Source organism: Apis laboriosa, unplaced genomic scaffold, assembly GCF_014066325.1.
Source record: "Apis laboriosa isolate Shangri-la unplaced genomic scaffold, ASM1406632v1 scaffold23_cov150, whole genome shotgun sequence".
Lineage (NCBI taxonomy): Eukaryota > Metazoa > Arthropoda > Insecta > Hymenoptera > Apidae > Apis > Apis laboriosa.
This window is the reverse complement of record NW_025222452.1, coordinates 1,567,134-1,580,573: the sequence shown is the minus strand read 5'-3', so window position 1 is coordinate 1,580,573 and position 13,440 is coordinate 1,567,134. Positions and strand designations below refer to the sequence as shown.

Here is a 13,440-nt window from a genome sequence, read left to right as displayed (position 1 = left end):
GAGACTTGAGGTTCCACTTTCGATTGCTCCTGTAACTACAGTAAGGGCAGCACTCGGCCTTCTTCTGGCCGCACGATGCCTTTACGTGCTCCATCAAATGGTGCTTCCAACGATACGATTTCGAGCATTTCGAGCACTTGTATCTGTCCCCTAGAGGATCCATGCTTTTGTTCCTGAACACCCGGCCATGCTTGCGGCCAGGGCCGAAATAATTCGCCTCGTACGACGAGGAGCACCTCCCCGAACGAAACTGCCTCGTTTCGCCGATTGCCGCGGCCTCGAATCTTTGATAGTCCTCCCACAGGATCAGCTCACCTGAAACACAATATCCGATTCGTCATTGGCCGTGTTCCCGCCGAAACGAAAATCCCTTCCGCCATCCTCGTCTCTTTAACGAGTGCAGGATACAACGACAATTTGAAATAAATAATTAAAATAATCCAGTAATCCAAAGGATCGTTGTTCCCGAGAAAGAGAGAAAGAGAGAGAGAGAGAGAGAGAGAGAGAGAGAGAGAGAGAGAGAGAGAGAGAGAGAATATTGATCTTTTCTTTCTTCGGACCCTCTACTTCCTTTCCTTTTGAAAGGAAAATTTTCCATTGCTTGCTTCGTTTTATAGAGGATCGAAAGACACGATTGACAGAGATGTGATTGATCGGCGTGTCTTTCGATCTTTCTTGATGAAAAAGCGAGAAAATTGGAGTTCTCGTCGAAGCAAAAAAGGATACCGTTTATGATCGCAGTGACGAAGTCTCGATAATGATTCTTTGGATCTGCGAAAGGCTTAAGTCTCTAATCCATAATCAAGAAGAGTATCTATCGAAAGCGTGGATGGAGATAGGATGGCTGATAACGGAAAGGAGAAACGTATGAGAAAAGCGGTTATCGATTTTATTTTCTTGCCTCCTCCTTTTTTCCCCTTTTCTATCAAATTTACAAATGTTTGAACGTTATGTCGATGTTGAACGTTAAAACGTTCGGTCAAAATCCTGTAAAAATCCTATAAAAATTTATTTATTCGTTCTTCTCTTTTTTTTTTTTTTTTTTTTTTTTTAATTTTCTTTCAACTTTCTCGTAAATTTAAAATTTTTCTCCATCATTTCAACGAAATTATTTACGCCCAAGATTATTCTAACGAACTTCACTCTGACGATTGCACGTAGTCGATAACGTTGCAATGCTTTCGATTCACGTGCTTTTTCAAATTCGACTTCTTGTACGTGCGAAAAACGCAATAGGGGCAACATTGTTGTTTATCCTTGCCGCAAAATATCTTCTGATGCTCGACCAGGTGGCCCTTTCTCTTGTAACTCTTCAAGCATCTCAGGCACGAATACTTGTACTCCTGCCTCCTTTTCTTCTTCCCTCCTCTGTACTCGAGCTTCTCCATTTCGCCCCCCTCCTCACCCTCTTCGTCCTCGAAGCGAATTTCTTCGAACCGATTTTCAACGCGCCGCTCTTCGAGACCTTTCTCCTCGAGATTGAGACAAATTTCCATCGTTTCTTCCTTTACTTTGCAACGATATACAGAATCTGAAACAATCGAATATAGAACGCGAATATGAAATAATAAAGAATATAAAAATGTATCAAGACGAGACATTCACCTTGATTCTCCATAAACTCGAGTTTTATTTTTCTTATTATAGTGGAACGATTAAAATCTTTTTCTTTTTTTTTTTTTTTTTTTTTTTGTAATAAATTCTTGTAATTCATACACATTTTCGAGATCGTCCTCAATTATGAGCCAATAAATTTTTTTATTAGAAGAAATTAGAAAATTAAAAAATCAAGAAGAAATCAAACGCCCTTAAAAGAAATAAGAATTGTGTCATGGAGGGGAGGATTTCGTTAGATCCCATTAATAACGAAAAAAAATAAACGAAGTGAAGTCACGTTATAAAAATCACCCTGCAACAGACATCTTCCATTCAGATTTCTACATTCAAGTTTCCATTTTCCAATTTTCGTGACAACGAATCTACGAATCTTCGAACGATCATGAACTTCCTCTCAAGAAGAAGAAAGAAACGTTCTTCGACTTTCGACGTGGACGAAAGCACAGAAAAGGGAAGGGACAGAAAAAAAAGAAAGAAAAAAAGAAAGAAAAGAAATAAAAATTGTAAAAGAATACATGAAAGAAAAACGAAATCGGGGTCGAGAATATTTCGAAGAATCTTTTCGAAAAAAGATCTTACACGAGATCTCTGTACACATTGGTATTTATTTTAAAAAGCAATCGACTTTGCCGGACATCGTTACACAGGAACACTTAACCATCACTGCGCAGCATTTCTTTTGCTCGATCTCTAATAGATTTACGCGATCTATCGAATCGAATGGATAAAGACAGGCTAGATGTTCATGCATCGTAGACAAAATGGGTTTCTTACATTATTCGTTTCTCTCGTAGCACGCGCTCTCTCATTCTCTCATTTTCTTTCATTTTCCCTCTCACTCTCTCTCTCTCTTACACGCACTCACTCTCCCTCTCTCTCTCTCTCTAAACTATATCGATAACAAGTACGATTCGTCTTCCGCGTTTTCGATACGATTATACAAAGAATGAGATGAAAGGTGACTGACATTCACTACTTTGATTAGCGTGAATAGGGTATATGAGATTGAACTCGTTCATTCATCCGATTACGACTCACATGATATCCTTCTTCCTCTCTTCCGCTCGTCGTCGTCCACCACCTTCCTTCCTTTTCTTTCTTATTCCTCCGAATTTGCCTTCGAATTTTAAGTATATATCTATATTAAAAAAAAAAAAAAAAAGACGGATAGACAAAAGAATCTAATAATTAAGGTGTTTCGTTTCTTTTCATCCCCACAATAATGCGAGAGACAAAATTTTTCATTTACACCGTGGCCGTGTTCGGTCGTTCGAACAAGGAAACACGAAACAGGAACATTGGATTTTTTTTTTTCTTCTTCTTTTCTTTTAACTTAATCGTGAATTCTTGTTCGAGAACACGGCCGAACGAGGGAGGATGATAATCATCGTACAACGTCGTGATTATTTATTACAACATCTCTACTCCATCGCGAAAACGCGATAAAATGTGATAAATCTCGCAATGTGACGAACGACATTTCTCTAGTGGAAAAAACGGCTGCGAATGCATACTTATCCTTACTACGATCGCTTTGATATCAAACAGGTAGGAAATCGGTTGCTAGGATTTACTTCGATATCGCGAAATTTTTCCCGATCGGAGTTTCGGTGTGTAACCGAGTGTTCTGAAGGGAAATACCATTTAATCGGTATTGCTAGGGATTATGCGCGTCTGGTGAGTTTTTATTTAAGCGTAAAAATTTTCCTAGGGGAAAATTATTCGAATCTACAAAAATGAAAAATTTTAAATCAATATCGTTTACAAGATGTAAACGAGTGTGTTTAAAAACGCGTCGTTGAAAAATGAGACTAGCAATACTGACGAATCAGTATTTCCTGTTGAAACATGATTTACACCCAAAAATTCTTGATGCTAAAAATTTTGCGATACCAGGCCGTGAAAGCCTCGAGTCTCTTACGTCGCTATCGTATTTATTTTCGTCGATACTTCGGTAAAAATCGTAACGCTAAAGTACGAAAAACTAAATAGTTGAGGAAAAAAAAGCAAAAATGGTATAAATCGACGAATCTACGTATCGTTAGAATTGCACCTTGGTATAAAGTGAATCCCAAATAGGCTTAAATACTATGATATAGTGGATCAAAATCTAATGACGAGAAAAAAAAAGATCAAGGGGAAAAGGGAAAAAGAAGAAGAAGAAGAAGAAGAAGAAGAAGAAAAAGAAAAATAAAAACAGCCATCGGACTAGATTCGACTTATCAAATAATACGACAATCTTTCACGCAAATCGACGACACTAATAAATTTTTTTTTTTTTTTCGTTTTTTCGCCACTAAAATATCCCTCCTCTCCGACTCTTACGCTCAAAATTAATAATTCCAATCGTCGACGATAATATTTCTTCGTATATCGACTATAATAATATATCGAAATAATTTTTCAAACACATCTGTCACATATCGTTTCCGACGACAAATCGAAAAAAGGGGAACACGAGTGGCGACGTACGTATTACAAACACCGATGAAAAAAACACGAGTGAAACACGAGACGTTTTACTGTTCCTCGCTCAAGAACCAATTCCATCGCGATGACTCGTAAAATTGATGACCGCTGAACGAAACGCCGTCGTCGTGCGTGGACGATCGAAAAAACGACGTTCAGCGAATCAGCCGTCTACTTGATGTTGTGCACCGAGAGCAGGTGCTTGAGGAACGATGCCTCGATCCTCGATCTGTAAGGGCAATACTGGCAGGAGAAGTGTGTCTCAAACGTAACCATCCCACAGCCCATCTTCAGATGTTTCCGCAGATTCGACGCCCAGGAATACATTTGTCCGCAACGTGGGCAGACGTGTAGCCTTGGCCTCACGATCGGGAATAAGGGTGCATCTGGAAAGAAATCTCAGTTAAAGAACGATTAAGAACGAAAGTGTGGATAAAAAAAGAGAGACTATCGTGGCGTTACACCAGAGAGTGGACGTTATATCGGGAGTGAAGAGGAGGAAAGAAGAGAAAAGAAAAAAAAATCGCGATGGCGCTAGCTTCTAGACATCGAAGCGCATGCCCTGCCATGTTATTAGAACACAACACACGCGACAATCGTCACGCGTCGATCGTCGATGGCATAAAAAAACAAGCGACTCTTCGAAAAGTTCGAAGCTAATTCTATTCGATTCGAGCTTGGAAAAACTTTAACTCTGCGAATGACGAATAGTCGCTTCAATATTATTCTCGAAAAGAATATCTTTTCGAGTTATTTTTTTTTTTTTTTTTTTGGATTGTGTCATAGCGGATATAAAACGTCAAACGATGCTAACACACCTGTACTCGTGCATACTTACGTTCCTTTCTCCATCCGAGAGATTTCGTGTCCTACTATTTTTAACTTGCCTGAAAAAATAAATTCGCAAAACGAATTTAAATTACGTTTCGAGAAAACTCTTGTTGTCACTTTTAGGGGTTAGGTTTCTTTCTTATATATAAAAATGTATTTTATTATAAAACAATGGACGATAAGCTATTGCATCTGTATCCTATGTTTACAAAATAAATGCCTCTTCAAATTTCCCTTAAAGTTCGACTTGTAGTCGCAGATGGTACAACAGAAGTTTGGTGGTTTCCCGCACGCCATTCTTTGGTGGAGCCTTAAACTGGATGGCCAGGAGAACGGTCGGCCGCACCACTCGCAAGTGTGCCTGTTACCTGAAACAAAAATCCTAGTCAGTGCATTTGTTTTGAACGAATTTCGTGAAACCGGATACTTTTAAGATCGGTCCTCCTTGTCCTTGTTTTTCTCCATGCCCGCTAGAGCGTGTAATGTCGCTATTGGTGTAAACATACCTATATCCATATCGCAGGAATCCTATGTATCCTGTATGTAAACAAACGAAGCAGCTGCACTGCGGTTACCATAATTAATTTTTTCAGATCGTCAGAATAAAACACGCGTGTAAAACAAATGTAATACTTTCTAGAATCTGGCAAAAATTTATTGGTTACACAAAAAAAAAATTTTTTTTTCGAAATAACGTTCGAAAGATTGCGAGCGAACAATCGCGATTGATATTGTCAACCGTGTAATATAAATAGAGAAATTCGAAAATATTGAACGTGTCACACGTTGTGCGCGAGGTGTATTCGAAGGATGTGTTTCTGTAAACTGCTCTTATATTTGGTTCTGTGGGGACAGTATGGGCAAAATTCGGTCGGATCTTTGCCGCATTCGTTTCTCAAATGATTCTTCATGTTTCTTAGCCAACGATAACCTTTGTTGCAACTCGGGCACCTGAAGCAACCTGGCTTCTTGTCTAAACTGTTCGATCTTCGAACTCTGCGTTGGCCAATGATTCTCGGTTGGTAACGATATCCGGTCCAGTACAGGTCTGGAAAAAAAAAAAAAGAATCGTATTTTATTTTCGCGAAAAATTCACTCTAGGGATGAAACGCGTATTTTCACGTCGTCGAACGGATGAAATGTTCAAGGATTCACGATAGAAATGATAAACTGCAATGTAGTCTCTTGTGTTGTGAACAGAACGTATTCGTAATCGTTTTACAAACATCGTTTCACACTTTATTCTTCGTTATATTCGTTTGGCACATTGCTTTATACAGGATCACGATAGTTAGGCGGTACACAACAACAGTACAGTTGTACGGTAACGATGCGGATCATATAATTTCTCGATCGAAAGCAAAAGAATAATTCTATTTTATCTGAAACATGATCGCTAATCGGTCTCTATCCTAACAATTTACAATTCGATTCGTACAATTCCGTTTAAGATAGGAGATCAAATTCTAATCTTTATGCTTTTACTTAGGTTATATTCGTCGAACAAAACAAACGCTTGAGAAAAAACACGTTAGATGGCGCGAGCAGCACGCCTTCTTCGCGAAACTATACGAAGATTTTGAAGATGCGAATGCCTTGTTCGAAAAAATAGAACTCTCCATTATTATTTTTTTTTTTTTTCACACTCATGAACGCTATTTCGAGAAATGACGAAATTAAAATCGTATCGATCATTCTCAACGGAGCGTTCATCATCATTGCGAAATATATCATCTCACGATTTTCTTCTAATAATTTTAACCTTCAAATTATTATTTGTTCGAATAAAGGAGAAAAGAAGGAGAGAAAGAAAAAGGGGACAAAGGAAAAAAAAAAGAATCGTGTCTCCTTGGCGTCTTTTAAACATTACTCGAGAACACATTTTTGCCAGGATGATTCGTTCGTATGTGCTGATAGAGATTTCCACGTTGCTTGGTTCTATGAGCGCAATAGGGACACTTGAACTGCGGCTCCTTGCCGCACTCGTGCCTGGTGTGTCTGACGAGTGTGGCGCGATGTTGGTAACCCTTGCCGCAAGTCTCGCAACGATACGGAAAATCGACCCGCTTCGCCATCCAAAAGCTGGCCAGATCCTTGATCAACGGTATCATCGGGTAGTTGCAATTCCTTTGAAAGTTCTTCGGCATAGTCATACACGGGATGGATATGTCTGCAAGTCACATGAAGAAGAAAACGAAAGGTCGTTAGTTGGCGGGCATATAACGGGCGTGTGCTTCGTATTTTGGGAGATGCTTTTCTTTTTTTTTTCTTTTTATATATATATATATATATACGTGCGTGAAGACAAGAAATTCCAACTATGAATCGTGAACGTTAGGTTTTTACGGCATACACACACGCACGCACGCACGCACGCACACTAAGCTACATCGAATCACAACGTTGTTTAACAAATCCGTATTTCTGTGTCTCCTTGTATTACAATCGTTTATAAGAGATATATAATAATTTTCATACGTGAACGAGTGCAATTTTTTATTCGAAACACAATGAATAATTTAAATTAAAAAAAAAAAAAAAAAATAATTCTTATAAATGATTCTTAGACGAGAAAGACGAACGCTCTAGCCTCCTCTGTCAAAAGTATCTCAAATCCAATCTTTCTCTTTTATTTTTATCAACTTACTAATAATAAGAGGAAGAAGAAGAAGAATTTATCGAGTTTTACGATAAAAGGAAGGGCAAGGTTAGGTTAGGCGAAAATAATAATGAGGAGAGGGGGGGGTTTAAAGGAAACGTTAAATTCAATTTCCATCCACGTTGTACACTTCGAGCACAGCTGGGCGAAGGGTGGGATGACGATGCTCGATGTGACGGTAAATCTGGTCCACGGTGGTTGTCGCCGCGGTATCACAATAAGGGCACATCTTCCTCGGCTCGAATCCGCACACTCGTATCATATGCGTGCGAAGATCGGTCAAACGATCGAAATTCGCGCAACACTTTGGACAGAAATTCACGGATCCCCTCGGTAAAGAGGGCGAACGAACGTTTACTCGAAGATTCGCCACCTGTCCTGCGTGGATCCTTGCCCGTCGGAACCTCAAACCTTCCGCCCCCACGTTAAACAACGCGCTTCGACGCCTACCTGAAATCGAATGTATTAGCCAATTAGAAGTTTTCTCGATCTATCCGAACTCTCGCTTCTTTCTTTTTTATTTTGTACATCGATTCTCGGGTCAACACGATCGATCAACAATGCGTGTGTCCTCTCTCATTTATTCAGCAAAGGTTGAGAAGATTGGAAAATGTTAATAATTTTTGTACAATAACGTTTTTTCGAATAATTATATAAGATAAAGAAGGATATTTAATACATAATATGCTTGCAGAAAATCTTTGCGACGCCAATCTTGATTCCCTCGATTCCTGTTGTTTCTGCTTTCCGCTCGATTGCTACGGAATTTTTCATAAAGTAAGTATTATTAGAATACGGTAATATATGGGTAATATAATCCAAACATTAGTAGGTTGGTATATTTTTAGAAATATACAGAAACAGATAATCTAATCTATATAAAGAATATATCGTAACAGATATTAAAAATCAGATATAAACCCAAAATTTATTTTCAATTGTTGAAACAATTTTTAAAAATCAGAAACTGATATTCGTAAAGCCTCCTTCGATCCCTGATATTAAAATCAAGCGGAACAAGGATGCGAGAGATAATTAATTAAAATAATTACCATTATCCACGCAACAATTTCGATTTAAATTGTACTTTTTGTGTATTTATTGTGTTTCTTTAATACTCTTCGTTAACTCTACGCGTACAATAAGGTTAGAATAATCAAAAAGAACTAACAGAACGAAGAAACGCGTTTTAAATAAATCTTTTTCGCTTTTCTTCTCACACTCACCTCGATACTTTTTCTTTCTCTTTTTTATCTTTTTTATCTCTTTCGTTACTTCTCTTCTCTTTATCCTTATCGCAAATAAACGCTTTGAAAACATCCGTCATATAACGCACCAATCACGCATGCTTCTTCGATGATCATATTCTTGCGACAATTTTTGCAAAATGCAGAAACAAATCGTAGATCATAGATCGTCGTTTCTCATGCGTTATCTTGACCAATAAAACTTAATTTTCCAATAGTAAACGATGAATAAAGAAATAAGAAATAATACAGTTTAAATTAAATTAAGTTAGTTTTGAACGCATCTTTCATTCTCTATTCACCGGATACTATTAAAAAATCCTTCTCCCCCTAAAAAAAAAAGTTTAAAAATAGTCCTCCCTCCCAAAAAAACAAAGTTTCGTCGTCGAATATGGAACATTCTCTAAGAATCAATATCTCTCCAATATTCGAATAAATTTCGCGAAAATAATAACAGAACAATAACACAGAGAATCGTTTCGCAATTGTTCTTTTACTTCTTTTATTTCTTGATTTGTCCATAGTTTATTATTTATCGTATCGACGAGCACGAGTTGTCAAGGATTAGGAGAACAGGAACTTGTAGCCCATAACGTTTTCACGTTTTTGTAACGCGATCGTTCGACCTTTAGTTTAGGTCGATCACGTAAACATTCTGGCCACGATGGCACTGGCGAATGTGTCTGTAAACATGGCCGCGTTGCTTCATCCGCGCGGCACAATATGGACACTGAACCCTCGGCTCTTGCCCGCACTCGAACTTGGTGTGCCTTTTTAAATGCCAGGCGTGTATGTAGCTCTTGGAGCATCTAGAGCACGTGTGCCTCTCGATGTCTCGAAGAGTGGCCGCCCTACGCCTCCTCGAGCCTCCAAGAGGAGGCCTCTCTTCCTCGTAATCGTAATCCTTCGCTTCTTCCATCACCACGGAGCAAAGATTCTCCAGATCGGTTTCAATCTTGATCCTTTTCATCTCTAAAAAAAGAAAAGTAAAAAGGAAACGGAATTAGTCGCAATCTCGGGGACGTGTACGCGCGACCGGTCAAATAACGAAGAAGGGGAACGAAGAGGGGAACGAAAAAAAAAAAAAAAAAAAAAAAAAAGAAAAAAAGAAAAAAAATGAAACGACGGAAGCGATTTACCACGAACAGGGATTGAGTTAAGACGAGAGTTATTTTCCTTTTTTTTTTTTTCTTTTCTTTTCTTTTCTCCCCGCCACCTTGTCTCCCAAGAAGGCCGTAAGCTGGCTTTTTTTTTTGTCAATGTTTTTTGAAAGAGCTCGATGGACTTAAAGAGTAGCGCCTAGCTTCGATAGCGGGATCGAAACTGAAGATGAAAGGAGAAAATTTGCAGCCGTATTAGTACGTCAAATGATGATAAATGGCGATAAACCACGTGATAAACTTGTAACAAATTATACACCATTGTTAATAACAGAGCTTGCCCGCAGAGTGCACCATCCACTTGGCTTACGAACACAGCCGTATGATTTTTCTTCTTTCTCTAGTTTCATCCATATCTTAAAATCTATAATCTTTACGCACTACTTTTTAGATCCATGGAGAAAGCAAACACGCATAGACTCGACTTTTTTTTTAACCCAATGAATGATCCGTTAAAGGAGGAACAAAGTCTAAAAAAAAAAAAACAAAACGATAAAGCGAGTGGGAGAGGGGGGCGCGCCATCTAGGCGAATTATGGGAAAAAGGAAACGAGTGATTGTCGCGCGTTGAATTTACAGGAGCGAGGAAAAAATGAGGAGACCTAATTTCGAATCTCTGGCCAATAATCCAGGATTCTAACATCCGCACCCAAGGTGCCTTCTTCTTTTTCTTTTTCTTTTTTTTTTTTTTTATTCCTCATCACTCCGCTCCTATATCGTGTACAAACCGAAAATTGTCACGATCACAAACAGATACTTGTTCAAGTACAAGAGTACCGTAACAATGCTTTTATTCGCATTTCATATATACATTCGTTAAAATTGCACGCGTAATCGCTTCGTGTCCCCGGGATAATTCGATGTCTCCTCCTGATATAAGAAACAATACGACGAGAATACGAAATTTGTCGATGTGAAACGAAACGATGTCGAGGATGATGACGACGATGGGATACCTTGGTGAGATTGCTCCGTTGTGATCCTAATCCTAATCGTGGAAAGAGAAGATGGAAAGTCGATTATTCGATGGATATATCTACTCTGAACGGCAGCTCGTCAACATCAAGGCGAGTCGATAATGTAGATCCGTTGACCCGAATGTTTTCTACGTATGTGCTCGTTCACGTGAGCTCTTTGCTTGCTGCGCGTGCCGCAATAAGGGCATTTGAACCTTGGTGCTACACCGCACTCGTAACGTAGATGGCGCTTTAAACTTTTCACCACGGTGTAACCGTTTCCACACTTTGGACACACGTAATTCTTTTTCTTGCTTCCTTTCCGTCGAAGCGATCCGTAGACGTCGATCCCCGATTCCTGGTATTTCCTCGCCTCCTGATACGAATCGGCTCCATAATTCCCGTATAGCAGACGAAACGAACGATCCACTGAAAGCAAAACAAGAGCGAGACGGTTAGCAGGATCGAACAATGTTTCTGACATGACGATTTTTGTGCCACTATAGATGTCGCGCCACTCTCGTCCGTTTAACGTAAGGATGAAACGTTATGTCTCTCCTTACGTCTCTTTTCTTTCTGTTAATCGTCAAATCCTTTTTTTTTTTTCATTTTTCCGGGAGAAAAATGACGAAGAAAAAAAAGAAAAAGAAAGAAAGAACGGAAAAGGAAGAAAATCCACCGCGCGCAAGGATGTGGGAGCAATATCATCGTGGTGAATTAAAACGTTTTATTATCACTCACTGTGTACAATATTATCGTAGGAAAACGATCCGTCCGTTTGATTAAAAATCGGTGAATTAACCTCACAGAGATTCATTCATTCAGAGAGGTATTTTTTCACCTCGTCTCGTAATTAAGATCGATCACGCAAACCTTCTCGGTCGGATGTTTCTTTCTGATGTGACAGTAAACCTGCGACGTTTGTTTGCTCTTCAATTCGCAATAAGGGCACTTGAACCTCGGTTCGTACCCGCATTCGTATTTGTAATGACGGTTACGGTTACTTTTCAGGGTGAAACCGTGCAGACACCTGGGGCAGTAATGAAGCAAACGATCCTGGATCCCCGTGCTCCCTGGTGTCGACGTGTTCATCAGCGAGTCCAACATGGTCAGATCTGAAAAAGAAAAAAAAACAACGATCGGTGAACCTCCGTCCGAAATGATTTACCTCGTACAACGAATAAGAATCGGCAATCCTCGCGTTTCTTCTTTCCTCATTCTCGTCGATCAAGTCTGTTGACCCAATAAAAGGAACACGATCTCTGCTTGGTATTTTTTTTTTTTTCTTTGCAATCCACAAAATAACACAATGGGAGAGGGAGGAGATATCGTTAGTATCGCTGAATGAAAGCAACAAAAAAAAAAAAAGAGAGAAAGAAAAAAGAAACACTGTAGCATCGTACACCAACAGGTGAGAAATAAGAGAAAAACAAAGTAGAAAATTGAAAAAAGAGGAGAAGAAAAAAAAAGAAGAAACACGATTAAAGTGGACACAATGTATGCGCAATCAAGCGATAGATAGAATATCGATGGAGTGTTTAAACATCGATTTATTATTTGTATTTTTATCTTACAATTCCACAGCGACGACGATATACGATCACAAAACATGGTGGAAACTGGAGAGAATAGCAATTATTTAGACATCGAGTCGTTAATGTCGCGAACATTTATTTTCGTAGTCGAAGTCCGAAATGGTAAACTTGACTCGGCCGTTACGCGACCGAACGGATTAATAATGAACAAAAATTTGTTCGTTACGATGAAATGGGGACGCGTCTTAAACCCGGCTTCGATCGGGCCTGCGTATTACACAGAGTTATTCGATAAACGCACTTGACGCTACAACATCGTTAATAATATATATATCACAGCAACAAAAACAGTCGGCCACTAACGTCGAACGTCTAAGGTTTTTAAATAAAATTTCAAACAAATCGAGGAGAACATCGAACGCAAACGCTTGAACCGTACACCATCGACCATGCTTCACCTTTTTTTATACATCTCGATAACTTTTTTTTACGCCTAAATTTTTTTTTTTTTTAAGTTTTATCCGTAATTGTTTTATAATAGATATAATAATGGAATGCTTGAAAATTGTGCAAATTTTTAAGTCATCATCATCATCATCATCATCATCATTATCATCATCATCATTATCATCATCATCATCATCATCATCATCATCATCCCTTCACCGGACCTTAACCTTTCATTCCTTCGCGAAACGAAAAAAAGGAAGAGAGGAAAAAAAAAAGAAGAAGAAGAAACCAAAAGAACACAACGTTTGCCCCGACCGCTTCACCCTGTACCATTCAGTCTTGACGTGAGAAACGTACTGGCGGATCGAAGGGTACGCTTTTCCACTGCTTCCTCTCTGAAACAATATACGCCGGACGCAGTATCATTCGAAACAATTTTATTTTAATATTCGATGAAAGCACGTTCGCTATATTACTTTTTTTAAATTTCCTTTCTTTTTTTTTTCATTTTTTTTTT

At 38.8% G+C, this 13,440-nt stretch overlaps 1 protein-coding gene across 20 annotated transcripts in view; it reads right to left on the bottom strand.

The window, feature by feature from the left end:
* The window catches only part of LOC122713273 (longitudinals lacking protein), a 188,725-nt gene that overhangs the window by 90,996 nt on the left and 84,289 nt on the right, over positions 1-13,440 (bottom strand). The window contains exon 7 of one of the 20 annotated variants that reach the window (XM_043933597.1): positions 2,796-4,472. The exons of 15 other annotated variants lie outside the window; for them this stretch is intronic. In XM_043933597.1, the coding sequence (XP_043789532.1) occupies positions 4,258-4,472 (215 nt within the window). In that variant the 3' untranslated portion in view covers positions 2,796-4,257. Of the gene's footprint in view, positions 1-2,795; positions 4,473-5,681; positions 5,966-6,131; positions 7,088-8,387; positions 9,796-11,715; positions 12,054-13,440 lie in introns of those variants that run through there. 4 more of the 20 variants (XM_043933589.1, XM_043933572.1, XM_043933559.1 and 1 more) reach the window with 4 other exon arrangements.